Raw genomic sequence first — 27,288 nt, forward strand, 5'->3', positions numbered from 1 at the left:
GGGTGAGGAGAGATACAAACGTTATCGGGCCAAGATGCGTTACTGGGACGTGGTGGCCGCTGGCTTTAGACTGGCGGCGACACTGACAGCCCGATTCGTTATGGGCATCAACTTCCGCATCTGAGCTGTCCAGCGCCCCCTTTCAATGGTCACTGAAGGTTATAGAAGAATGCCGCGGTAATAATAGTGGGTCCCTTTGCGAAGGCAAACCGTCCCGCCCATTTCGGACTACTGGGTGGGGGAAAGGAGACAAAGAAGGGGTAGCGAAAGCCGAAATAATCGACTGGGGTACCGGACCGTGAGAACGGTTGTTCCTCGCAACCCCACCATCTTTTTTTTTTTTTTCAGATCCGGCGGGCTTTCTAACTCCTGTGTGCTTGCTCGCCTACGTGGATGAATTTCCTGACGATGGCCCGATTCCCTCTTTAGTTGGGAGTAGGAGGAATATACTTTATTGAAATTATAAGCGATGACATCGAGTATTCATTCGGGGCTGGCCCCTAAGTCCCGACTCCCATTGGCCTTGCAGGTCACCCGCTAAATTTATCAGTTGGCGCTGACCCTCCGTGTCCGCGGCCCCGACGGCCGTATCCTAGGGGTTGGGGTGGTCTCGTAGTCGCGCTGCGCCTTGGGGTGTCGGATGGTTGGGGCAGCCAAGGACCACGCGGTACATGGTGCGCTGCGGACCTGTTGACAGTTGAAGCCAAAGGCCAAGTGGAACTACCGCATTATGATCATTTATTTAATTTCTTTAGCCTAATGTGGTTGTGCAGCCAATGTGGATAAGATGTACGCACTCCACTACCATCACTTTATTACAAGTGCCTGAAAGGTCTTTCCCCTACTGTCGGCTGTTTGGTACTAAGCTTTAGTTTATGCTGCATGAGTTAGTCTGAATTTCCACAGACTTCACAAATTCCTTTTTATTTGGTTGTTTCTCGAAGGAGTCTGTCTATGTATATGGTGCCAGCTATCCTGAACTTGGTCAAATATCCCGGCAGTTCATTTGCCCGCCTTCCTTATTTACCATGTTCAAAGTCACTTATTAGTCTGCATAAATAGATACCCTTGTGTTACTCTCTTTAACTTAGTAGATTTACTTCCAACATTTCGAGTGAATCAAAATGCTTAGCATTTCGCTGCCGCCAACAAACGCCGTCTGATCCTGATAAACTAAACGAAGCGGGACCACGCATATCGTTCGTTGAGATCGAATGAAGCGCTGTAACATGGTTTGCAAATTTGGCCAGTCAACTGGCGCTCTTTGCTTTGTGCAGGGCAGATATGGCTCACCGTCCTCTCACCCGTGTCATCGAGGGTCTTCACTGGAGCCACTACTTTGCGGAAGAGACCGTGCGGTCTGCGCTTGCGTACCAGCCGCAACCGGACGATGTGTTCGTGGTGAGCTACCCGAAGTGCGGAACGACCTGGCTCCAGTACCTCGTCTACAATATCTACAGGTAAAATACCATCAAGGCAAAAGCTCTTTCACATTAATTGTACTAAAAAAAAGGCGTGGAATAGGAATTTGTGTAGGCAAAGATACCTTCAAGTGCTTGCACCCACGGTCTGGACTGCAACTACTATAAGCTACCATGGAGGGTTTTTCGAGTGGAACTTTTTCGGTGGCTACATGATATACGTGCAGCCTTTGTCAGCATTTTCTATACCAAGCCAAAGATTTGTGGCCACAAAGAAATCAAACCATAACGCTTAACTGTGACCAAATTTTCTTATGACAGTAGGAAATAAATGTCTGGTCTTCTTTTTTGACAAAATGTTTCTGCCCTACTTGAAGGGTAACCTTGTACTTTGATGTTTTTCTGGCCTATGCATATTTGCCATGGCTTGGAAAAGTTTTGACAAAGTCTGTACAGTGGAACCCTGTTAATACGTTTTTCACTGGACCGGGAAAGAAAAACGTAAGAACCGGGAAAACGTAAGAGTGAGGAAAGCCACAAAAATGGGCTGGTGTTTAACTGGTGTCGTCGTTAAATCACCCCCTATCGAGAGCTCCATTGTTGCCATCACGTCTTTATTAACGTATTAACTCTGTGCTGTCATCGGGCATACATATTTTAGTGGGTCTCCGAATAGTCGGTGCGGTTTGTGGGCGTGCTACGCGGCTGGCTTCCGTTCGGGGTTGCTTAGGCAGCGGCAAAGTCCATGCTGCGGCATTTCTTCAAGGCGCCGTAGGATCCTGACGGATAGAAGGCGTGGGAAAGCACGATTCCACGGAAAAGCTTTAAAGGGGCACTGACACAAAAATTTTGCATCTTGTTTTTTTTGTTGCGATAGGTAGCCCGTGACCTACTCATAACCTGTAGAAACCTCATTTGCTTCAGCGTGCGACGGTTGTTTAATTAGAGGCATTTTAAATGCGGCCAGTCGCAGTTTCGGTTTCAGCGAGTGCCGCGAAACGATGGATTTTGTGGATTTTGTGTGAACAAAGCTGACCACGTGACCGTCGGAGGGATATCACAGAGCAGAGCCGCCGTAGCACTGTCGAATCCGCATCGACGGCAGTTTCTGCGAATGCCCCCACGTACTGATCTCGTGAGGCGCTTAATTAAAAAGCGACCGTGGATGCGACGCAGGCGCTGCGAGTGCAAATGCTACCGCGGCTAAAGAACGACGCGCGACGCTCGAGACGGTGGGTGGCAAGACGCGCGCTGGGAGCAGCCGGCCGGTCTGCCATCAGGTCCGCCTACAGATGTGTTCGGCTTAGCACTGCGGCACTGCGGCGGATATTCGAGTGCCGCTCTCGTAAGCGGTGCAGATGACAATTTTTAATGCAACCCGCCATCGCATCATTAACTCCTTTCTCATGTAAGCCACCATATGGTCGGTACTTGGGGACAATTTCGTGCAGCGGTAACAAGCTATCACTCGAGCTGCCTGCTCCGGCCTGGGCCACTTCGCGGCCGTGGCCGCCGCCTGCACAGCGACCGTGAGGCTAGCTCAGTGGGCTTTTCGTGCCTCCGGCGCGTTTTCGCATCCAATGGTAATAAACAGTAATAGAAACAGAGTGCCTAGAATCGCTGTAGAACTTTGGTCGTGGCCAGCTGTCTGATGAGCTGACGAAATCACGGCGCCTCCGCCGCCAACGATCGGGTCGTTCGTTCTCGAGAGCAGAAGCTCCGCCCTCCGACCCTCCGATTGGAGCGGCGAGCTGTGCGAGCCGGCGCAAAACGCCGGCATTGCGGAAGCGGCAAACGCAAACTCGTGACGTGTTTGAATGTTGTTTATTTACACAATATCCTCGGGATGTCGATTGCGCGTGGTCCTCTGCTGGCTGCTCGGTTGCGTTTCGCACACTTTAAAATTGATTTTAAATATGTTCTAGGCTGTATTCGCCGCTGATATTTTGCAGATTATGTATATGTGTTCCCACCAATCTATCTCCGAAGTTATCTCGCCTTCAAAATTTTGTGTCAGTGCCCCTTTAAGGTTACGTCGCAAACATACGGCTGTGACATTCATTCTGAGCCTTCAGACATCGTCAACTGTTACGAACACACCGTGAACGGTGAGACTAAGGACACCGCAAGGCAGGTGGACTCGTAAAGCGCGGTGTCCCGTCTTTGACCTAACACACCTGAGCCTCTGTCGAAACAAAGACGCCAAAGGCAGGCAGAAAACCACCCAAAGGGAGTGTTGCGTCCTGCAAAAATGATGGGCGTTCGTGCGACAAAACTGGCGCATGTTGCGGTATGGCCCATGGGTGGTTTAGAAAGGAAGGAGCAGCAGACGACGCGCCGAGACCGATCTCAACGCTACCGCAGCGCCACTGCCTTGTCGGCGGCAGTACCGGCCCACGCCGCGGTACTGGAAGGCCGCGCTCTTTGCCAGCTGACCTAATCTAAGAACGCTGCACGGCACCATTACAACAATGCGGCAGCGCTTACATCACGCACTTCCGTCGTTCCGAAGTGAAACTTCTATTGTAAGCACAGTGGTGATGGTGATATCACTTTCGACAACAACAAAGCCTGGCCAAGACTCATTAAAAGCCAAAATGTCGGTGCCCAAGCGGCTTCGGAGATACGGGAACGCGCCAACAGCTGCGACGTTACAGCGGGGTTCGCAATACACTATATCCTATGGGAGCTTTGCCGAGACCGATGCAAATAACGTAACAGACAGGAAAACGCAACAGTGAAGAACGTAACAGCAGGGTTCTACTGTATATTGGCCGCGAGGCCCACCACTGGAGAGGCCGGCGCTGCGATCGTTTTGACGTCACTTGTAGGATCACCGTTCCTATCTTGCTGCGTAGTTGGCTTGCAGCGCGTGACACTTCGCTTAGGAAGCGCGTTCCAAAAGTATCTTCGTGTTAATTTCCTTCGTTTGAAGTTAATTCTCAGTGCGTCAAGCGCAGTTCGACCTCATGGGGACTTTATAACCGTATCAACTGTGGTAGATTATCCGCAAACACCATGAGCGTGGTGGTGTATTACGTATAGGCCTCCTGCGCTGCCCAGGGGGCGCTGCGCAAACGGCTTCCGGGCAGTACTTCCGGGTAGTACAAAGCTGCGCGGGTCCCATAGGATCCCGGGTTGACAGAAGCAAAATGAGCTCGACGCTCCCAATTATTTTGCGACGTGGTCACCAGCTCATTCCCGACGCGTCCGATCTATTTCAGCGATCAACTTGGCATTAGGGGAAAAAGCTTTGCAGCGCTAAACACGTTTACAGCGCCGACGAAAGTGCCGGGACCGTGACGGCGTCTGCTACTCGCAGGTTCACCGATCGATGGTCGTACGAAGTGAAATTTTAAGTGAAATTTCTAGTTTAAACTAATACTCTAGGTGACAAAGACTTCTCAAAAACAGCCGATCAAAAAAGAAGAGTGACGCAACCGGCGATGATCGCGCTTTAAGCCAGCGAGTCCGGCGGACCGCGCGCGCTCGCCTGCTGCGGTGCGCCGCTTTTGCGTACCTGCACACTATGCGTGCACTTTCATTAAACAGTGCTCGTTTGTGTCGCCGTTAGCTTGCCGTTTTGTTGCGTGTCTCAGTGACAAAATGCCGCGACCGTCAGAAGCGTGAAATCTGTTTTGCGATTCCGAAAGTAGTGGCCGTAAAACAAAGTGGTCGGGCGAACTAAGAGGCCGCTCCCCTTCCTTGTTTGCTCTCACTTTACTTAATTACGCTCTTGCAGCATACATTCCCAGTTCGCACTTAATAGCCTAGAATGAGGGTCAGCAACGGCCGAGTTCCATGCAGCCGACACGGAGGAGGGCTGGACGGCAGGAGGAGGGCTGGACGGCAAATGGGGGGTAGGGGGGGGGGGAGGAGGGGGAGGAGGGGGGCTTTGAATGCAAAGAGAAAAAAGTCTGCGAATTTCTAAAAATATTTGACAATAATCTGGCGAAGTGTGAAGATTGGGGGGAGGGGGGGGGGGGGCATTCAACTGGAGGACGCCAATTCTCTGTTCTTGTCTCGCTGTCTAACTCCATTTGAAGTCAAAACTGGCGTGTCGGTAGAGTGAGTGTCGGACTCGGCGTTCACATTCGACGACCCCTGCACTAGAAAACCAACGCAGTCAGTGATGATCGTATAAATATTCGGGGTCCCGCGCCGTACCGGCTGTGTTATGTTATGCTGTGTTATGTGATGTTATAGAAGTATACATCTCTGCAGGCAGCGGGCGTGTGATTTGGTGCATGTTTTGCGTCCTTTAATAGCGCTTAATTTGATTATTTAATTGGCGCTATTGCCCCACCTACTCGCTAGTATACATGTATACGTGTACCCTGTTGTTCGTAAATCGTGCGACGTAAAACGTTACGCAAGAATCATTTAGTTTGCGAAAATACGAAACAATATTTCCACTCGTTTCAAAGGCGGTGCCAGGCCAGCAGTGTCAGCGTTCGCTTGCATGCTCCCGATGAAGCAACCTTTTGCAGTTACCTCAGGATGTAAGATGAGCAGCGTTCCGTGTTTATGCTACTCGTGAACTTTCCTTTGTCGACCGCACGCAAGAAGTAAAAACTGTAACTGTCGTCAAACAGTTAAAGCACCCGACCTGGCGATACTGTCCCACGTACGCCGCGACCACCGAGACAGCTCGCTCAAAAGAAAGCCGCCAAATCGGCTTCTTTTAGCGGATATTATTTTGTTTAGCCTCTGCAGCTACTTTAAGGGCTATTTCATACAGTATGCAGTCATTTAAACACGCCACAAAGCGCCACAACCAACTTTCACTCTGGCTTGTAATTGAAAACACATGCAGGGCGGCGAGGGTCGTCTGCTTTTGTACTACCCAGAGGCGTCGGCCGCTAGGGGCGCTGCATGTCGCCAAAACTCCAGCGCAGGAGGCCTATGCGACCGAAGCGTAAGCAGCGGCTTGTTTCCCGATCAACAATGTGGACTACGACGATCGCTGAGGGAAGTTTCTAGATTTCCCTTGTTTGCAAGAAGTGTATAGAGCAGGAAATCGTGAAGCGTTAATTGCTCGCAGAAGCACACGCACCCGCCGTGCCTGCCCGCACGGCCGACGGTGCGGCTCGAACCGACGCAGGTCGCGGCAGCAACAACTTGTCGCCGCTTTTTAAAATCACACAAGTCGTGGAAAAGAAGTTCCAGATTGGTGAAAGTGGATGTTAGTGTGATGAAAAATTCTGATAGGTAGTGTCATCAGCTGTGGTTTTCAAAGCGATGCTCAAATATCTGCCGCGATTTACGCCGACCGGCCGCAGAGGTCGGTCCCGGCAGCGCCGGCCCGTTCACGCACGGTGCGGCGAGCTGCCGAAGGATGGCTATGCTTGCTGATCGTCGATCGCTTCAACGGAAATCACCGCGCTTTCAGAGTTCCCAGCGCGGTGAAACGTTCTATTAGGGACTGTCACTCGCAACTATAAAGGCGATGAAATGTCTGCTGCGACGCCAAACATCCGATAACGTGCATCCGAAGCCGGCTGCGAGCTGTTGGAGAAGGCCCTCCCGTCGCGCACGCGCGTGTTGCGCTTGGGTTCCCCTAACTTCTTGGGGGCCCCCAACGCTCGGTTATCCTTTTCTAAATCTCCCCATTACCCGAAATAATTAACGACGTGTTTCGCCTCGTACGCAGCCTCGCCTTCTGTGAGCAGTCGTGAGTTTCGAAATTGATGCTTGAGAAAGGCCGGCTCACTGTAAACATACAAAACACGATGCAATTATAAATTACCACGCCGAGCACCTAATGCAAACTAAATATATCCTTGTCCACACCCTCTCGAAGGTGTTAAAAACTCCCGTTCATACATTGCGGACAAGTCGCGATATGTAAACATCAGCCGTGCAGACGTACAGGCTACGGCAGTGATCGTTAATCAAATCCGGGCATGACTATAAAAACATGGTATGGGAAATAGGCACTGTCAGGTTCGTTGGACAATAATAAATAGAAGAGGAAGCTTTGAAAACGAGACTAGTTTATGATGTTATACCCAAAACCCCAAATGAAATACATAGCGAAGTAGGGAAACTAAAGAACGGTGGGGACATTCTAGACACTGGGGAACGGCAACAAAGTGGTATGGAACACGGTAATAAGTTCAAGCATACGGGGAACAGTCAAAGTCCGGTAATGACGGGCGAGGGCAAAGCTCGGTAATGAAAAGTCCACAACACGTATCCGCCGCTGGAACGGAGTTGCCGTACCTCTCGTCGCGGAGGCGCCGTCGTGATGCTTCGATGTGTAAAGGTCGAGGTGGCGTGTCAATGCCGGGGTGGTAGCGCGCGCACCGAGCTCCCGTTGCACCGTTGTGGGTAACGCAGCTCTCTTGGGGCGTCGCGGTCTCCTACCGACGCACGGCGAGACGACTTTCTTGCAGTGGTGAAGTTCTGGGGGTTGGAGTTGAGGAGGACCTCTTGGGGCACGACACGGGTCCGGTCGCCCGACCGCCGCGCATCCCGGTCTCGCTCCACACTCAAGCGTCCCTGTGCTCTTTCTCGGTGTTCTTCTTCGGCCGCTTCTCCCGCCAGCTGCTCTCGCTGGCCGCGTCCCATTGGCTGGTCGCCGGCGCAAGCTCGTGCCGTGGTCGCGAGCCTTCGGCGCCGTAGCCGGTGTCGATGGCCTTCACGCCGCGTGCCTTGCGTCTTCTTTGTTGTCATTTTTTGTACGTTTTTTCGTCTCGTGCTGGTCCTTTTTGCCGATGCGATTTCACTTCATGACATTAAGCAAAACTGCAGACCACAACAATACTTTTAAGCATGTGCGGCGAAGCAATCTGATCACCGTTCTCGCGTAGTCCTTCATTTACCAGACAATACGAGCAGTTTGCGCGGTGAGATCAAAAGTGAGCGACGCGTTTCCGTCGCTGTTACAAGTTGTTTCCTTGCACACACATGTCCCGTCACAAGTATTTCATAATGAATTTACAGCGTACTTTTCTCGGCATCATTTGCATCGTCCTTGACGTTAGCTGGCTGCGTATGTAAGAGCTATGGGTCACGATGGTACACTCTTAATCTGGTTCCATATAAGTTCCAGTTAGAAAGGGTGATCCATATATTTTATGTGGATCCAAACGAAAGAATAACTGGAACGAAGCATATAGGTGGGTCTTATCTGGAACCGTCAGCTTGTTTTCTTTATGTTCGTGGTTTTTATCTGGAACCGAAGAAATGGGGTCATGCGATGTCGGCGGTTCCGGTTACTGTTCCACTTATGTCCCAGTAAACGGTTGGGGAGAGTGCGTTTGTATATTTTTTGCTCGTGTCTTGTTCCACATAACTCGTGCATGGCAGTGAAGTATGCACTCTTTCATGCATCAACTGGAACAATGACCCGCATATACATTAGGTGCTTCTTGACCCAAGATGCACGTGCGCGTTTAATATAAACACGCACACCGCACATAAAATTTAATGAACTTCGCCGACATCTATGAAACTGCCTTGCAGCAGTGAACTTTCATAATACGGCTAAGGTGTAGTTTTAGTGATGTTCTTTGACAGAAAACGAAATCCCACTTTTTTGTCAACGCCGTACAAAGCATTAAAAATGTCGAGAGGAGGATATCTTAGGCAAAAAAGAAATTGCAGGAACCCATTTCCAGGTGTTCTGCGGCACCCAAACCGCTTTCGTGAACATCGTATCTTTCTAATTTGAGGCGTCAAGTACAAAATCACCAGTGACTTCAATTTGAGAAGGACTAAACGTCTTACCTTTCCCCGTCTGCCGTTCGGGCAAAGCCATAGCTGCTATAGCGCTGAAGAATTCGTGGTGCTTTTGTGAGCACCTTCATAACGAAATACTTGTTGAGGCTATTACATGTTATGCATCTGGTTTACAAAGCTTCGCAGAAACAGCAGTTTTTGTTCAACGCTCAGTCATCATATCGCTGTGGTGTAGTACGCGCTCAATGGTACTTAGTCCACGTTACTTATGTTGTGATGGGGTGCATACATAATGGTAACCGACTGCGTCACATTTTACACCGCACACATCATGCTACGCATGCAGTTATATGCTTAGAAGTTCGTTTTTGTATTTTGTCTCGTCTCGGCTATTAATTTTCACAAGCAAAAACGAAAGCCTCTTTGCAGAAAGAGAACGACTCAAAACCTGGAGAACTAAATCTACCCCGCGGCATCTGCCTTACATTCTATATATTTATACTTAAATGGCATTCTTATTTCAAATTATTCATTGCAGTATCGGGAAATCCGCAGTGTTACCCTAATGTTGTTACTTGCCATAGTAATTCAAGTTCACCGAATGACCTGCCGTCTCCTGCTGCTCCCCCCGTTGCTGTTTTCCTGCACTATTGGTGTTCATGAAGAAAAACTGCTGGAAAACGGGCAGATGTATTATTACTCGCTAATTAGCTATGTCACACTGAATTCACTATACGGAAGTAGTTTTCTATAACGTGGAAAGGCTTGTTGTCAGGAGAACGCAGTCAATAAAGAAGCGTCGTTTTGTTTTCACTGCAAACAACGAAGTAATGCTGTCATCAAAGTTTATGCACACATGCCGCACGCACTCACGGCCCGCGGCGAGAAAAAATTTTAGCCCAACTAACGTGTTAAATTGGCTAATATCTGAGCTCTTTGTTCCAGCCTCAGAGCCGCACAGACGTCCGCTAAGAGGCCTACTCCCATTTTCCTAAGCAAATAAAAGCAATCAAGGGTGCCGAGTTTGTGATCTCTTCCGCGGACTGGTCACTGGCCACGGCGTGCATCGCCCAGACCACGGAGGAAGGAAAAGTTGGCCGAAACCATTACGAAACGACCGCCACTTCAGTGCGGCATGCCGTGCGCATGCGTCGGCAGCCGCAAGGTCACGCCGTTTGCGTTGATGCATGGTATAGTGGGAAGGCAACGGGTACAACGAAGATGAGTGAAAAACAAGACTGCGTCAACCATTTAAACGACAGCAGCGCCCCTATCTCTCAGCGTTCCCTGCGCTAGTTTTGCGTTCTTCTGCATGCAGCGCCACAAGTGGCGTTCTACAGCAGTTTTCTCGATTGCTCGCGTTATGCGCCTTATGTACTAGAGGCATTGCAATCACAGTGGCGGGAACCGTTATGGCAGTTTGGTTGTGGCGTGAAACTGCGGATTTCTTCATATCCTCGGGCTGTATTTACTGTTCGACAAAATGTAGTTTTGCCAGGAGGCTCAAAAAAGGTCAGTGCTGCTTATTTATGTTCTGGTAACGGTTGTTGTTCATTGACTTGTTTATCACTGAGTCCGATAAACGTGCCGCTCCCATGCCTGTTGTTCGTGTTCAAGAAACGTTTGCTGCGTGTTTGTGGGTCCGAGTCGGCTTGACATTTCTGACTGCGTACGTTGGCTTGTGCTATTTAGAAAGTTGCTGCTGCGCGCATTTCTCGAGTCTGCATGTCCCCTTACGGTGTGGTGTTGCTTAGTTGTATATTGACGGTTTCTGTTCCAGTCAGCGGTACTAAATCTTCTCGGAGTCGCTCGCTATTGTCTCGCGCGCACGCACTGAACAATTTGTAGCGCCTGTCTTTAGACTTATCGGCATTTTCAAACTTTCGTGTTAATTGCGTTGTGTTGGTCTGCTGAGATCCATAAATTTACTGTGCTAATCGCGCTATTCCGCCAAATGTCAATGTGCGTTCCAGGCGTTAGCAGCAGCACTGCTTACGTTTATCTGTGCTGTGTGTGTAGTTGTTCCCGATTTCTTCCAATGCCTTCGATGAATTCAGATGTTATATTTACACTAGTCAACTTTAGTTGGCTCCCTGACGTGTTGTAAAATGCAAGGGAAAGTGGTTGTCTGAGCAGTAGCGTAGTGACAAAACGTTCCTTTTTTGGAGGGGAAGGCAGGTGGGAACACGCAGAAAGTGTGGTGCCGTTTCTATGCTGTCAATGTCATTGGTAACCTGAGACCTCAAAATAATTAGCCATAAAGCTCACGTGTGGACTATTAGAAGTTTTAACGTCACAAAGTAAGTTCAAAAATAATTCATTCCTGCCATTTTATGCTATCAATGTCAGTGGCAGCTAGAGGGTTGGAATAATTTTTGAAACGCTCAGGTGCAAAGTTGTTGAATCATGATGTGCACCAAACATTAATCCATTTTTGTTCTCCTTTGAACGTAGAAATTATACTGTAAAAGTAGATTGCTACATTCTGTATTCATACTCTATGACCTGTTCAGAAAGAGTCTGTGGCTGACTGTGGAGACATTTGGCCCTCCACTGATAGGTTGTGACAAATGTTTTTGTTCCTCTGCAAAAAAAATGAACAAATTATTTCCATTTTTTACATGCTCCTGCAAAGTCATGGCTGTGTCATTTACTGGCTGAAGACATCTTCGGCATGCTGAAGGGTCGTCGGGGAGAGTGTGGCGGATTATGAATGCCCTGTGGAGCTCATAAGCCACAAAAGAGTACCTTTTGAGTCGTGCATATTGTGCAGATATTCACCAGTTCGCATAGACCAAAGACAGGTGAGCTCAAAGTATGTTCAAATATTTTTATATCTCAAATTGTTTAGCAAGAAAAGATTACCAGGGCTTCCGCTGTAAAAAAGACATTCGACTTTCGTGGAACAAATCAGACATTGTTCAATATTTTCTAGTGCTCCCTGGGTAAAGCAAGGCATAAATTTATTCTCTTATATTTTTGTACTGTTTATTTTCTAGGCAATAGGGCGAAGATAGATCTGAAACAGCTGTACAAGGAATGCATATGGCTATTTTAATTGTATTTGGATCCCTTCTTGGAAGTGTATCATCAGAAGGCAACACATTAAAGTTCTTGCACGGGATGAAATCATTGCATTCTACAAGTAAGTACGCACTGCCATTTTTTGGTCTTTCATGGCGCGTTTTTAGGTAGTTTCTTTGTAACTAATGATTTGAAACTTCTTTTCAGTGACAGCTTGGCCTGTGGCTCAAGGTGACAGTAGCAGCTTTTCGGAACACGTTAGCGAAACTTTCCTGGAAGTGCACTTTGAGACGTCCCTGGCAGAAACACCCGGGTCTTAATTTTGGTTGGGTAAGCTGGCATTTTGTTTTTGCGGGACTCAATTTCTGGGGCTATTCATCCTAATAATATCTCACTGTTAACAAGTTATCGTGAACGCCAATATTGGCCATTGTGTTCACATTCCGCCTATTACGGATGCTCCAACACTGGCAAAAAAAATCCACTATTTTGTATTTAAGTTTTGTAAATATTTAGCTTTTACGCCTTGAGAGTTGTTGCTGTGATTTGCCAGCACCACGGACACGCCCAACGTGGTTGCTGCTACAACAATACGGTGGCAACTGACGATTTAAATTTCCCGCTTTTAATACGCCCGTAGCACCAATAATACTCCCAAATACAGCCGTAGCATGAGTAATGCTTGCATTGGATTTTTACAGGTGGTTAAATAAGGGGTAATTGTTTTTTAAGGGAATTGGTTAGAGCACAGAAAGTGTCGTCTGCAAGAAAATGTGATATAGTTGTGATTTATAAGAAAATTGTGCAACAGCCTAGTTCAGCATTAGTCAGCTCATCTTCTGCCTCATACCACTACGAACCATGGAGGTAATACATATCGAGAGGCAAATATTTTAGGTGGAATCAATTCCCAAAAAAATTTCTGCCACAGTGCGATATTTATGATTTCCTGTGACTGGCCATTTATTTCTTTGCGGTAGACACATCGTTTAGCTTTAAGTTATATTAAGCCAGCCTCACTACAGCATTCTAGGGAGCACATTATACAATACAGAGAACATTTTTTGCAGAGAGAAGGTGTGTAAAATATAATGCCAAAAGGTGATTATAGTAATTATTATTTGATTATTAAACGAAATCTCTCGAGGATAAAAAACCTTATATTCAGGATACCGAGGCAGCAAGGTGGGATACTTTCCAGAATCAGGGCAATTTCATTGATTGTCTGCGGTGATCTTGTTTAGCGCACTTTCACCTTTAGCAGCACTTCCAGAAAAAACCCAAGAAATCAGTGATTTTAAATCAATTACCGTGTTATAAAAGGGCCTAAGCAACTCACTCATTTAAAGCAACCATGTAACAAAATAATCTTGTTTCCTTGAAGGTACATGAGGTGAGCAGTAAGTCTTCTCGAGGCCCGGTTCTCGAGAGAAGGGACTGGCGCCATCAATATTGCTCGCAAGAAACACATCACGGATTCGCCGCCTGCATTGTCACTTCAGGATGTGGTCATCCTCTTCGCCGTATATGTCATCTTTTTCATCGTGTCATCATGGTCTTATGGTTGTGTGCCTTTGAAGAGTTCTTGGGACTTTTGCAGGGAGTTCTTGGAAAGCATGAGAAATTTGACAGTGGCCTGGTGTCATTTAAGTTGGAGTCTCTGTTGAAATACTTCAAGTGTTCAGCTCTACTTGGGATTTTATATTATTGGTAGAGGTTAAAGTATCTCTTGAAAGGCATGAAGGAGGTCAGATGAAAAGCATGAAGGGGGTGAAATCAGATGAAGAGGTTTAAGTTACTGGCACATGCAAGTTTCATGTCAACTGAACACTGAAGTCGTGCCTTATTTTTCATCATTGACACAATGCGCAGGCTGTCTTTGAATCTATAGTGGGTGTTAATGTAGTTCATGGCACCGCATTGTAACGTCCTATTATTCAAGTGTAGCTCATGAGATTTTTTTTCGTGGCAGTGCTGCTGGTGATGCAAAAGTGACAGTGCTTATTTACGGAGATGGCTTCCGCCTTCATTGATAAATTTTAGTACTGTAAGTGAGCTGACACCCATGCCGTAGAAGAATTTAAAATGTGCGTATTTGGCTTGAACAAGTCTTCTCCTTTGAACAAAGTTGCATTTCTTGCTTGGCAGAAGCAGGGCTTTGGTCACAATTACACTGACAGCAAGATGGGAGGGTTTTTATAGCACGCAACTGTGAATTTTACCTAAGGTAAAACGTTGAAGCTGGAAAAAATGCTTTCAAGTCTGCTTTGTAAAACTGGTCCCCTGTATGATTCACCGCTGGCTTGTTTGCTTCTTAAGGATGTCTGACTTGATCCCGCTTGAATCGATGGCGTATATAATTAGTCTGCTTGTTAAATTTTAATATGTGTAACATGCTTCCGGCTACCTGGTTTGCAAAATTATATAAGATTCACGCTGGCTTTCGTGAGATTTCCTGGGATGAATTATTTTAAACAACTAAAAATTGTTTGGTCAAGTAACGTCCCTTAAGTCAAAGGCCTTTTCAGGACGGTCATAAAGTCTATTTTGCCTACAAATAGCTTGATGTTACACTTACGTCTGGTGTCAGGAAACTACTATCTTTAATGATCATGTTTTAATTGTGGCATACTGCCGCATGTGACCACTCGTGTCAAAATGTTTTATCGTTAATCTTGGCTCGAGCGTTGTTTTCCTAAACTCTTGCACTGCACTGTTGTAGGTTTGTGATAATACAACCGTGTATGGCTTGTTTTTAGGCCTTTCCCTACAATTTAATAGCAAACTGCATTTTCCCAAACAGTTATGCGTAAACATAGTATGGCAAGCGCAATGAGTAATTCCGCTTTTGAATTACCTTGGTTTATCTGATAAGACAGCATATTTGACGCTCACTGTTGTATAATGTCTGTGTCAGTGCCGCGGTGGACGCACCCGTCTATTTATTTGTGAAGCAGTTGACCTTAATACCGTCTTTATTAACCATGTTTTTGAGTACAAGTGAATATGTGAAAATGCCACTTGGAGCCTAGTGTTATCGTTATGAGTGTTATCGTTATGGTATTTATTGCTTGTACGTTGGTCATTTTCTGTGCAATTTAAAATAGACAGCTATTCAAATCTGGAATGTATGAATACTAACACCCAATAAAGTTGTATAGTATGTTGAAAAGCAGTGTATAAGTCATAATAGTTTGTTTCGTGCGTATTTTAATGCAAGTATATTGTTTCTTTTACATGCAGCTGAAACCCAGAACAGGATTCTACGGGTGAAGCCAAAGACTGTGTGCCGCTCTAAGTGCCTCAGACCAACTTTTATATGGAACTGTGCTCCGATTGGCAACTGTTGGGAACTGTCAGGGACCACACTGCTGCGGTGGTTTCTGCTTTCCAATTGTTGGTATCACTGCGGGTCATATATCAAGGCTGTGTTAAAATGGTGCTTGCGGTTTCCTGCTGATACCAATGCATCCGCCAGCCTGGCATATGACCTCGGTGTATACCGACAGGAAAGCAGAAATATTGGAAAAGTGGAGTCCCATAGACAGCTTCCCAATGCCTATAGGAACACCGTTTTATATAAACAGCTGGTCTGAAGGTACCTGGAACGGCGCACCAGATAAATTCCATAATGATTTTACATGGATCAATGTTCCAGTAACTTAAAGTACCCTTTTATTTGGAACAGTGATCCGCATACTTTTATTTGGAACACCGATCCACATAATTGCGTTGCAAAAATATGTGGTGCACTGTTCCACTTAATTTTCAGGATATGTGGAACACGGTTCCAATTATATAACTGGAACTTTTTTGCAAAAAAGTTCCAGTTACTAAGTGGATCTTACGTGGAACCAGATTAAGAGTGTAGCAACTACCTACACGCGGTGGTGTCGCCGGGAACAAGCGAGTCGCTGATTGCTTGCCCGAATTATTTGCTTTACAGACAACTTTTTTGGTGATTTGCATCAAATCCACAAGGAGGGGGCGAGACGGTGGCCACAACAAAAAAACACGCTTCCGCATACGCACGGGAAATGTGTTGTAGCAGACGACAACACGATTCGGCGTCCTACAAGTGACGTCACTCGTAGGTGGCGCCACGGTATGTCCTGGAGGCCAATACTGAATTTTTTCTTGGAGCCAAGCATGCGTCACTTGCAGTGAAAAAAGATACAATCTTTCCCCCCATGCGCTTATACTACTGCGGCGTGAGCTGTATACGCATAGGAAGCTTCCGCAGCAGCCACACCCGCCAATGCCTTGCTCTGCTTTTGGCTCCGCTGGTACGGCACCAAAGGTGGTGAAGGAAGGTTCGGGTGGCGGAATTTTGGGATTTTTGGTTCAACTCTGTTACCTTCGCACTCCTGCAAGTACGGAACGGAATGTTCTATATTCGTAGAGGCGTCAATTCGTGTCGTGAAATGACGAGCACAGGCTGCACGCGCCGAATGAAGGGCGTTGTATAGTGCTGCGATGGTGTCTTGTGGCTCAAACCATCGGTCAAATGTGAGTGATTTCGGTCATGCAAGGGGGCTAATCCGGCTAGAAACACTTTGTTTCCGGTTTACTCTATGCGGCTGTCACCTCGAGGCGAAGAACTAGCGCACGATTTGTAAATTTTCTTTATTGGTTTTGTGGGAACCTTTCTAGCGGATGATTTGAATTGCCATCATTATGACCACCTATAATCCTGATATTTCATTTTATGTGCAAGCAAGCGAACCAAGCGTTCGGGAGCTTATAGGGTATAGCGTTAACTGGGAAACACTCCGTCTCGGTTGTGATTTGTGGTCGTTGAGGCTGCTTTCTAGCCTAGCTAAACGTAAACGTCGTCGAAGGCCTGATTAGTCCTCCGCCTCCCTCTCTTGTGGCTTAAATTAGTCTGTAGGAACCACGAACTGAACGCCACATTGCCGAATTGTCTAAAACAGGCACCTATATTGAGTGAGCTTAAGCCTGATAGAAGTCACAAGCAGAAGATAATTGTGGCATAATCCGTCAAGCCTAACTTTGGCTCGTGCGAACGAAGCCCTCAGTAGCCTATTCATAGTTTTTGGCATAGCGTGCTATGCAACTACTGAATACTAACACGTGATCAGTGCCGCTTCATGCGTTGCACTTCAACTACAGATGCGACAGAGATTGTTCACGTACTTTTTGTTTGTAATCTGCACAAACGCACGGATTTAAAAATGATAGTTTCTAGCGGATGCTTCTTTATTTATTTATTTATTTTTTCTTTGGAGAAGGTTAGCATGGTTATCTTTCCCAGCAGTTGTCACAACAGTACGTAATTGAATTACATAGCAGAGGCACAAGCTACAAGGAGCTTTCTGGTTGCTGTCCGAGTGGAGCCAGCACATGCTTAGAGGAAAAACATGTTCGGTCTAATGAAACGACGGCTATACGCGAAGGCAAAACGAAATATACAATTCGATTTTCGCTTTTACGGCTGGTTCAACTGCTATCTTTCGATACCATTAAGTGCTTTTTAAAAGTGCCCTTTCTTCGCCGAACGCTTGGTTGTGCGACATCTAAGCTCGTGTCCGCAGATGATGCCCATGTGAGACTTTCTCAGGTGGTGTACCCCCGACAGCGCTCTGCTTATGCCAGTTATGTGAGGATAGGGACGTAGCGTTTCATCGGCAGCCAGGCTGAACACCTAATTACTAACGGAATCATTGTGAGAAGCTTCGTATCGCAGCTGCGTTCTCTTACAGCTGCTGTCAGAATGTTTGCCAAAATCGTATTCCTGGCGGATGTTCACAACGGTGCAGCGTCCGGGAACTGTCGTCCCGTTTAGTCGTGAGCGGAGATGCTGTCGAGTAGTTCAGTCGAAATAGGAGCGGTCGATTAAGGCAGGGACGGTAATTTCTTCTTAACAAGAAATAATGCTTTTGCTATGGCTTGCGGTGTTACGCATACTACGGATCACACTCTTGATCGCGGCTATTCAGCTGCATCTCTTGTAAGGACAGCGATCAAAATCAGACCTTGTTCACGTGTTTTCACAGTGAATCTGTTTAGCAAATCGTAATCTTTCATGTCTGGAGGTAAAAATACCAAGAAATTGCCGAGCGCGCGCTCATGAGCGCGGGCCTCGCCGCGCCCGTCCGCCAGTTGACAAAACCAAGAAAGCGCCTAGAGCTCGTGTGTGCGTGTCCCGCGACGACCGCCCAGCGTCCCCGGCGCACGTTTATCAGGCGTAGCATGCCCACTTAGGGAGATTGACTAAGATTAGCAAAAAAAAAAAAACTCCAGCATTCGCTGTAATCGTGGGCAACACTTGCTGGGAACGAGAAAGACTCCAGTGTTGGCCGAAATCAATACTTGCTGGGAACGGGAAAGGCACATCATGGCGTACGCCCCTCCAAGGTCACGTCTAAGCTCATTGTTATAGTAGGAACAATGATGGAGCAAATGTAGTTGCGACAGAGAAGCAAAGCGGCTGCAATCGTGGACTTAAACCTTCGTGTTGGTCGGGCTGGCATGTCTACGCGTTTTGCGAGCTCTGTCACTCGCAGATGTCAAATTAAGATATTTCGGCGCTTTGCTAACGGTCTGGTGGTGCGAGAAAAAGAGAAAGAGAGAGAGAGAGAGAGAGAGAGAGAGAGAGAGAGAGTTTTATTTTCGACTGAAGGAGGGGAATTATGCTGTCGGAGGGCCTCATGGACTATGGGTGCCTCCGTCCAGGCTCCCACCAGCCAGTCTTCAGTGTAGCCCTTTGCGAAGCGACGGGTACAATTGTACACGCGACTTTTAAGAGCATTTTGTCAGCTACAATCGTTGTCATCCACACTTGAACCTCTCAGCCAGCATTCGTATTTCCCCTTCTACGGCGAGTGCTAGCTGATCGGTTCAAGTGGGGTTCAAGAACACCTACTGAGCGGTTTAAGAACACCTACTTGGCACGCCAAAGTCTCGGCGCGTCAAGTATGTGTTCTCGGTTGTCGTTTTCTATCTCGTTAAAACGTTTATTAAAGCAAAACCGAAGCTGTTACCTTAGTATATAATGGTTGCAGATCACAATACCATGTATACATTTTCTATTGTAGCAATGAATAGGAAACTGTGGTCACTTTTACGATAGCGTGTTTACGAATAGGACACGACGTAATTTATTAACTACTTATGAGATCGAGTTGTGTATGGTTTTTAAGTGAAATTTTGGTTATCAAAAACATACACAGGCAGTTGCAAAATTTTCTGACGGCTACATCCTAATGGGTGTCGCAAGGCGGTAGTGTTGGCTAATTTGTGCGCAAAAGAGGAACTCCCATATATTGTGTTGATTGGCGATGGTACTGCAGGAGCGGCCCTTGGGGGGGTGGTGTAAGCTACTTCTGCTTTTGGCTAATGGCGAACTATCATAATTGCAGCGGTGGAGTTCCTGCTCGTAACCGCGAGCAGTTCTGGGACAACACGCCATTCCTAGAGATGAGAGGCGCTGAGCGCTCTGCTAAGAGGACCAGGCCGGGAGCCATCAAGACGCATCTACCCTTCTCCAAGCAGCCATATTCGCCTGAGGCCAGGTAGGGCACATGCCGTGGTTGCTATCGTTTTCCACTTGCAGTTTCAGCGTTGCACACGTTGAGCACGAAGGAAAGCTGTTGTCAGTTTACTTGCAAGTATTTCTTTTAAAGCAAAACGTGTTACTTGCGGCACAAGGCGGCAGATACGCGTCAAATCATTTCGTATTGGAGTCAAGGTATTATATACCAGCGGCTGGAGACATCAAGGTATTATATACCAGCGGCTGGAGACATTGTGAAATAAATAGACTACGTCGAGACTGTAGTCGTCATGACGACTGGTGACAACTCAGACTGCTTCTATTATATTTAGGGCCCTAGTAAATACCTAGCCGTCAGCACTTGTAAACAAGGTGCTAAAAGCATCAAAATCATTATAGTGCTCGACGTAATCCTCCGTGGTTTTCTGTCTATGTTGACGGGCTCCCAATGGTCGTGTGGACTGCAGAGGTTACTAAATGAACCGGCTGGCCTTCCGAATGCCCAATACAGGAGGAAAGCGCCGTTGAAGAGAAACCCGTCTCCACTACTGGGTTCGCTCTGCTCATGTGATAGCGTAGACAGCTTTGTGGCGCAACTTGTCCGGGTTACTTTCGTGCCGTCACCTGTTCCGGGTTCCAGGAAGCCGATGCATGGCCAAAATAATTGGAAACCTCTAGTGTTGTAAAGATAACTCAATGATAAGGGGCAAAAAATGTGGCTTCGTTAAGAAGGAACCAACCCACGGGATATTGCAGTGCGACTGGGGGCTTTAGTACGAAGCAAATTGCCTAGAGGACTTCTTAACGTGGTGCTGAGATTTCTTACTGCAAAAGCATTTCTTGGCTAGTCTGGAAAATGTACGCAAACAGCTGGCGGCCGCAAAAGGCGCCCACAAAAAGCGTGCGGTAAGTGCGTACCTAACTGTTATCCGCACTTTTAAAGAGGTTCACAAAAGCGGCGCCTGGAAAGGACATGACCTTTCGCACTGGAACTGACGCCGCGCCAACGCCTAGATGCTGCCGCAACACTAGGTGTGTGATGAATACCCATTGTCTACGACGCGTTCCATAAGCGAACTCAACAATAAACCAGAACATCTGGCATCTACAAAGGTAGCGTGTCCTCGTATGCAGTCCCAGTTGGTCTTCAGCTTGTGTAGGCAGTGTCGCAGCATCGTGAATAGTGATTCTGCAACAAGTGGATGCACTGAATGAGAGGTCGAGGGTGCACGCCTTGTGTTGGCATCGGCGTAAGACACGTCGAAGAACCTAGCCAAAAGGACAGTGTTCTCAATTTATAAAAATATGTCTACGGATCCCTTACACTCCTTTCAAGGACAGCTGAAACCGTGGGTTTCCAGTTAATCACCTCTGAGGAAACCGCCTCGTGAGTACTTCAGAGGGGGTTATAGCTATATAATGACAACACGGAACCGTATGTGTAACCGGCAGGTGCAGAACTCTAGGCGTGCATGTATATTGTGCATGGGGTTTCCATCTTTATCAGCAGCAACAAGGGCGCAATTACCGACCTTTGATGATCGCTTAATGTAGACAGTCTGTTGCAAGGCACCCAGTTGCAGTTTAAAGCAACGTTCTAGTGGATTGAGGGATGCGCGATGTCTGCTCCCACAGACAGAGTACCCAATTTGCGAACATTTCTCGTCTTTTAATTTGCGCGCAGCTGATTTTCGCCCTCTTGAAGTTGCTATGATTGCGCAGCTGGATGAGCATTGAAGTTATGTGTAGGCATGTGACTCCCTCAACATCTTATGAGTTCTGCACCATGCCGATGCATGCTATTACATTTGAAGATACTGTGGAATGGGAATGATCATTTTTGTTAAAACACCCCTTGTCTTGCTAAGACAAAAACACCATGAAGTTAGAATAATATTTACTTGTCAGATAGCTGAGAGTCACTTCCTTATCAATGCAGGGAGTGATAAACGCCTTCACCTATGATAACCGATATGGCTGCAGAGTGCCGTGCGGCGTTTTCGAACTGCTGAGGGCTTTTGGAACATGAAACCAGCCAGACACTATGAGCCAGTAACAATACCGTGAACGTAAATAGCACTAAAGGCTTCTCACTGAACCTTTGAGTACAGCTGTCTACATCTTCAATCTCGGAGCTATGCACTTTCAGAGGTGCTTCGTTGGTCGCTTTCATTCTTCGTGAATGCCGCAGGGTTTTTTCATCGAGCGGTGTTTATTTTGGGACTATAGGTAGGGGTCACAAACGTCCCCCAAGGAACAAAACTACTTGGAAATATTTTTTCATAGAGGTCCGGCGTATTAAACTTTAAGGAGTACAGGCCTAAGGCCTACAACTGTATCCGATTATGTTGCATGTGTACGGAAAGATAACCATATGCTGTGGAGAGACAGCACCTTGGCTGGATGATTTCACATGCGAACAAAAACGTGGGCCAGTGGGTGAGTGTTTCTTTACACGTAGTGGTGAAATTATCGAAATTTAAATTAATTCTGGCGCGTGCGGTGTGGTTCCGCATTTCACTTTATGTGATTTGTCCCGCAGACCCGGATTGCAACCTTCAGTAGCTAGTTCCAAACACATTCGTGTAATGCATTTATTGTTGTAACGAGTATTGCTTATAGGCGTTGAGAAACCCTATCATAGAACTGGTATCATTTGTACTGTTCCTGATTTACTAATGGTTCATAATATTCAGAGAGACGTCAAGGACAGCCGTTGCACAGAAGGAACGTCGCAGAGGCAGTCGGAACAACGCGTTTACTCTGAGCGGCGGCAACCCAGAACTCCAGCCCCAGGAATGATTATGTGGATGGGTATGAGAAACAGATTACCTAGGTAGGTACGACATGATGATGATAATGGGCGTGAGAACCAGTCGAAGTTAAAGGAGGATTGGACACAAAAGTAACAGGCACCATCCATGTGTCCTTAAGCGAGCGCTAAAGAGAGCCCACATTGACGCTCACAATATACAGGCCATATTTATTTGTGCATGAGTATTACAGATCGACCGATGAAAAGCAGTTGTCAGTAAAGGCGAGAGTATTTTCTCTCTACGTGGTTAGCTCAGTGCCATTCTGACGAAATAAGATTAATGGTTTGGAGTTGATCGAGAAGCACGTAAAAGCTGCTGGTTATCAAAATATTGGGATACATGTGAGCTATCTCGCAGCTTGTTATTAGATTAAACCAGTTTGGAAACAGTTCCGAGACCAATTATTTACTCCACCTTGGGAGCCTCCCGTTAACCTGGTGGACTTACAACCGTTAGTCGCACCTTAGTGTACCTCGCCCTACATGGATGGGCCGGTTATATACATTGTTTGGTTGTATCCTGGCGCAGATACCTGTATATAACGCGGAACCCATTCGACTGCTGCGTGTCCTACTTCTACCACACCAAGCACCTCCCGGCCTACTGCTTTTCCGAGGGCACCTTCGACGAGTTCTTCGACCTGTTCGTGGGCGGCGAGCTCGAGTTCGGGGACTACTTCGACCACCTGCTGTCGTGGTACGCTCACCGCGCCGACCCCATCGTGCTCTTCCTCACGTACGAGGAACTGAAGAAGGACACCAGGGCGGCCGTGACCAAGATCGCCTCTTTTCTCGGGGACGAGTACGCACAGAGGCTGCGCACAGAACCGGGGCTTGTGGACCGCATCCTGGAAGCGGCGACCCTGAGAAACATGAAGAAGATCTTCAATTCGTGTGACTTCGCTGCGAAAGATGAGGTATCCAGAATTGCTCTCTTTACTGCGGAACTAGAAATTTTCGTAGTAATTTCAACGAAGTAGAAAGTTGGGCTGGTTGGTGCAGTTTAAAAAAACGGCGGTAGCAGTGAAACGCACCGGACAAGGGAGGACAACTGTCCTGTCCTGTTGCACTTCCTTGTCCCGTTCATAGCGCGGTTTCTGACATCCCTTGTAGGAATTCATTTCTGGAGTTTATTGAAGTATTTCTTTAGTCGACGAGGTAATGAAATTTTCGCTCTTTCTTGCAGCAGTGGCCTTTCGGCATTTCTGCTTCTCTTTTCCGCTCGCAAATTGCCCACGCCATTTCACATGTGCCACCAACAGGCACTGCCATAAATGTGCTGTGGATGAGTTTATCCGTCTTTAACACTTGCGGAGCGGTATGAGCCAAGCGTATAGTTACTGCTTTCTTTTTCCTATTCGCATTTGAAAGCAGTGTAACTCCAGGTTGATGCTACGTACTGCAAACAAGAACTTCACTGCTGCATCCCAGGGTTAGTCATTCACAGCGCTACATCTGCCGACAAGAAAAACACATCTTTACTGGGCTCAATGGGGAACACCAACTCTCCAGATTATTTTTATAATCCCAAAGACCTCGTTTGTCACAATGGACTCGGTGGTACGACTGCTGGTCGATTGGCCAATGAATAGCACCTGTACGAACGTTAAAAAGGAGGAATAGACCCAACACACTGTGACTGTGGTGTCACGAGTCCTTATGAAAACTTGCCACGAAAAGCATACACACTGTACAAAGCACGCGGCATGAGAGAGCGAAGAATTCAAAACGTGGTTTAGCGTCGTCGTGACATAGCGCAACACTTTCCAGACCCATGTCTGGTTGAGTGCCCGACGTGGGGGTCCCGCTGACATTCACGCCTGTAAATTCGGATGGGGATTGATGTGCACCATGGCCAAGAATGCCATGCAGGTCAGGTGACAAATTTCAACGGTTGAGCGTTTTGAATGCTGCATGCGCTGAAGGTCGATGCAGCAACAAGCCTTTTGCCACTGTCAATGAGCGAACCAATGCCTAAATTTGGCGCTGTCCCGCATAATTCCAATAATAATAAAATAAAAGCACACGAAACTACTTTCGCCAAGCAATTCTAAGAAAAAATGTAAATGCGTAAACACCCTCAGGTAGCACACGCTGCAGTGCAGTGTTGTCGACTGGACAGGTGTTGCGCAAGCCCGTGTTATTAGTATCGCCTGCTGTAAGCCGTCGGCTCTTGTCACCTTCTTAGGACCGCTTGTTGTGTTAAAAATTGGAGGATGTCACGTATAGGTGAGGATCGATGTAAGGCGAAGCTTTACATTTCTGCTTTCACACTGGCTTCATCACTTGCATTTTTTTTACGTTGGACGTAAATCGCCGCGTCTCCGAAAACGTCTCGGGAAATGGTCGCAACCATGTTGTCCAGGTCCACCGGGACGTTGATGGTTCGCCTGGCGATACCGAAGTGACCCCCGTGAATCAGGCTCTTAATCTTCATGAGTTCCGCTTGTCGCCTCTGAACGTAGTGTCGCGCAGACAGCACGAGCCGAAAGTCATGGTTCCGGTATGCCCACAAGCGATGTGTTAAAAAGAAAACACAAACGATAAGAAACCGGGAGAAAAACAGCACTATGCACGACAGCAGAACCACAGGGACTGAAGAGAAAGATGGTTCAATTTGCTGAGATAGTGCGGCGGCGAACGGCCGAGCATAGTGGGGGCGGACTACAGCTTCCGTGAGTCCATGGTACCGTGACTGGCTGTCTACGAGACCGTCATGTTCGCACTGGGTCGCGTATTTTTACCACTATTCTTTTTGTAATGGATTTCGAGGTCCTCCGGCTGCCAAGCCGTCGAGAGAGAACGGAGAACGCATGTCTAATGAGAATGAGGGCTTTAATCGAAGTGGTGCGCGTGGAGCGCGAGCGCGTGCCACCTCTCAGTCCGTGCTGGTGAAAATGATGGTGATTAGCATCGTCTGTTATGTAGGAACAGGAAGAAGTTCCTGCACTTTTACCTTCCAAGGTCCTGAGATAAGCGTTTTCGGTGTTTATGGCTCCGTACGGTTTATTCGTCGTCTTTTGTAAATGTATTCCACCTTGTTCTTCATTCTTGATCTTCCAGGAGAATGCACCCAAATACGGCTCAAGCGAGGCACAGATGTCGGGAACTTCGGCGACGCAGGCAGTACTCAATGGCGACGACAGCATACGAGACCTGCTCACAAGGCCAATGACTGGCGAGTTTGTTCGCAAGGGCGCCGTGGGGGACTGGAAGGGCCACTTCTCCGCTGACCAAGTGCAGAGGATGCTCGACCGCATACGAACCAAGACTGCAGGCAGCGACGTGATGGACCTCTGGAAGGACGTCGACATCCCGCGGTGACCGGGGAGCCTGGGTTGGGTACAATAAAGGAATTATTTTTCAATTAGAAACTCTGAACGTTCATTCCTGCTCCTCATTTTTGTATTGTATATTGTAAGCCCAGTGAACACGCCGACTGCGCTCCCCGCTTCCTAGCGACTTTGGCATGTGCTTTAGGTCGCGAGTGGCTTGCAGGCTGTGACGATACCTGCCAATAAGAAGTAACGTAAGATGACTCTTTTGTGCATGTCAATTGTCTTACGCTTTTATCATGCTTTTGGGGTCGCTTTCTTGACGTCCACTTGTACGGCCAGTTTGTAAAGTTTCTCTCGATCCCTCCTCCGACAACTGTGGATGGATGCCCCAACGGGCCGTTATTGCTGCCGACAGTTTGTATACGTTATTCAAGTTCAAATTGCTTTTAACATCGTTCACATCCCAACAAATCTACTTTTTAAAACCACACTTTGCGGTGCTTATTTTAGGGGAAAAACAGTAGACTACTTTTGAGGTCGCTGCATCCGAAAAACACAAATATCAACAAAATTTCACATAGTATTTAGAATGGGGCTATTCAATCTTTTTCCATTTTCAGCAACGGAGTGCTTCGAATGACTGTGCAGCACGCGTATATTTCTTGTTCTAATGGCTCCTGCTTTAAAACAGACACAGCTTGAAATCTTACCGCCAGTGGTATGGGTAGCGAAACCATACGTCAGAAATGCTGATATACTCGCGGTTGCAAACAAATGTTTCCTCTTGCGTTAAACAGTGGTACAACGGTAGAGGCCGGCGTTCTATAGAAATGCACATGCAGAAGTGTGTGATAGAGGTAATTGTTTCAGGAGACATAAAATGTCAGCACTACACAATGCTGTGCTTGCTACGTCGGTTGTATGGTGAAAATGTGCTGAGAGTTAAATCAATTAATAACTAAAAACACGCACACACACAAAAGGAGGTACAGAAGAATACAGCAACAGAGTGGCCTCCAGCCTGGAGGCTTTGCGAGATCGCACAAGAGCTTCGAAACCCCCTCACTACTCTTTCCTCTCCTTTCCAGGGGCCTAAAAAGACTTTCACGCAAATATTTCTCGCATGCAGTAAGTTTTGCGTTGTCGTTTGCGCCGACAAAAAGCGCGGCCAAACACATATGTGCTCTAGTCCTCCCTAACATCGCACCGATACACAATGGTGACGTCACGAGTACGATTTAGGAAAAGAATTTCGTTGTGAAGACTACTCCGAGGCGCACAAGATGTATAGCACACTCCGTCAATTGAGATAAACCGTGTTGCATACGAAACGTACAGTCTTTGTCAAAAGTTTGTGGGCCACGGCAACCGTGGCCGGAGCAGGCGCGCGGCCGAGTAGGGGCGCTGCGCTGGCTCCTGTCGGCTGGTTGCGCGGCTAAAGAGAGGGAGGGCAACTCTTTCTCTTGCTTTTGTAGTGTGCCCTGCGCGACAAGTGCTGCGCAAAGTGCCTGCGCTGAAGCGAATTTCGCCTGCTCTGAGAAACCGGCC

General features: G+C 47.3%; 1 protein-coding gene and 1 long non-coding RNA gene across 4 annotated transcripts in view; both read left to right on the forward strand.

Moving 5' to 3' along the window:
• The window catches only part of LOC144149997 (sulfotransferase ssu-1-like), a 49,023-nt gene extending 23,187 nt beyond the window's left edge, over window positions 1-25,836 (forward strand). For 2 of the 3 annotated variants that reach the window (XM_077681763.1, XM_077681762.1), the window contains exons 2-5: window positions 1,278-1,460; window positions 19,514-19,666; window positions 22,992-23,379; window positions 25,526-25,836. In XM_077681763.1, the coding sequence (XP_077537889.1) occupies window positions 1,285-1,460; window positions 19,514-19,666; window positions 22,992-23,379; window positions 25,526-25,786 (978 nt within the window). In that variant the 5' untranslated portion in view covers window positions 1,278-1,284 and the 3' untranslated portion in view covers window positions 25,787-25,836. Of the gene's footprint in view, window positions 1-1,250; window positions 1,461-19,513; window positions 19,667-22,991; window positions 23,380-25,525 lie in introns of all 3 variants that reach the window. The other variant, XM_077681764.1, reaches the window with a different exon arrangement.
• On the forward strand, window positions 11,745-17,312 carry LOC144149998 (uncharacterized). The gene is made up of 4 exons (XR_013318404.1): window positions 11,745-11,911; window positions 12,107-12,252; window positions 12,339-12,461; window positions 13,516-17,312. It is a non-coding gene; the product is annotated as an uncharacterized LOC144149998 (long non-coding RNA).
• Window positions 25,837-27,288: the final 1,452 nt, after the last annotated feature.

Source organism: Haemaphysalis longicornis, unplaced genomic scaffold, assembly GCF_048455015.1.
Source record: "Haemaphysalis longicornis isolate Haplotype H1 unplaced genomic scaffold, Haemaphysalis longicornis Haplotype H1 scaffold_8, whole genome shotgun sequence".
Taxonomy (NCBI): domain Eukaryota; kingdom Metazoa; phylum Arthropoda; class Arachnida; order Ixodida; family Ixodidae; genus Haemaphysalis; species Haemaphysalis longicornis.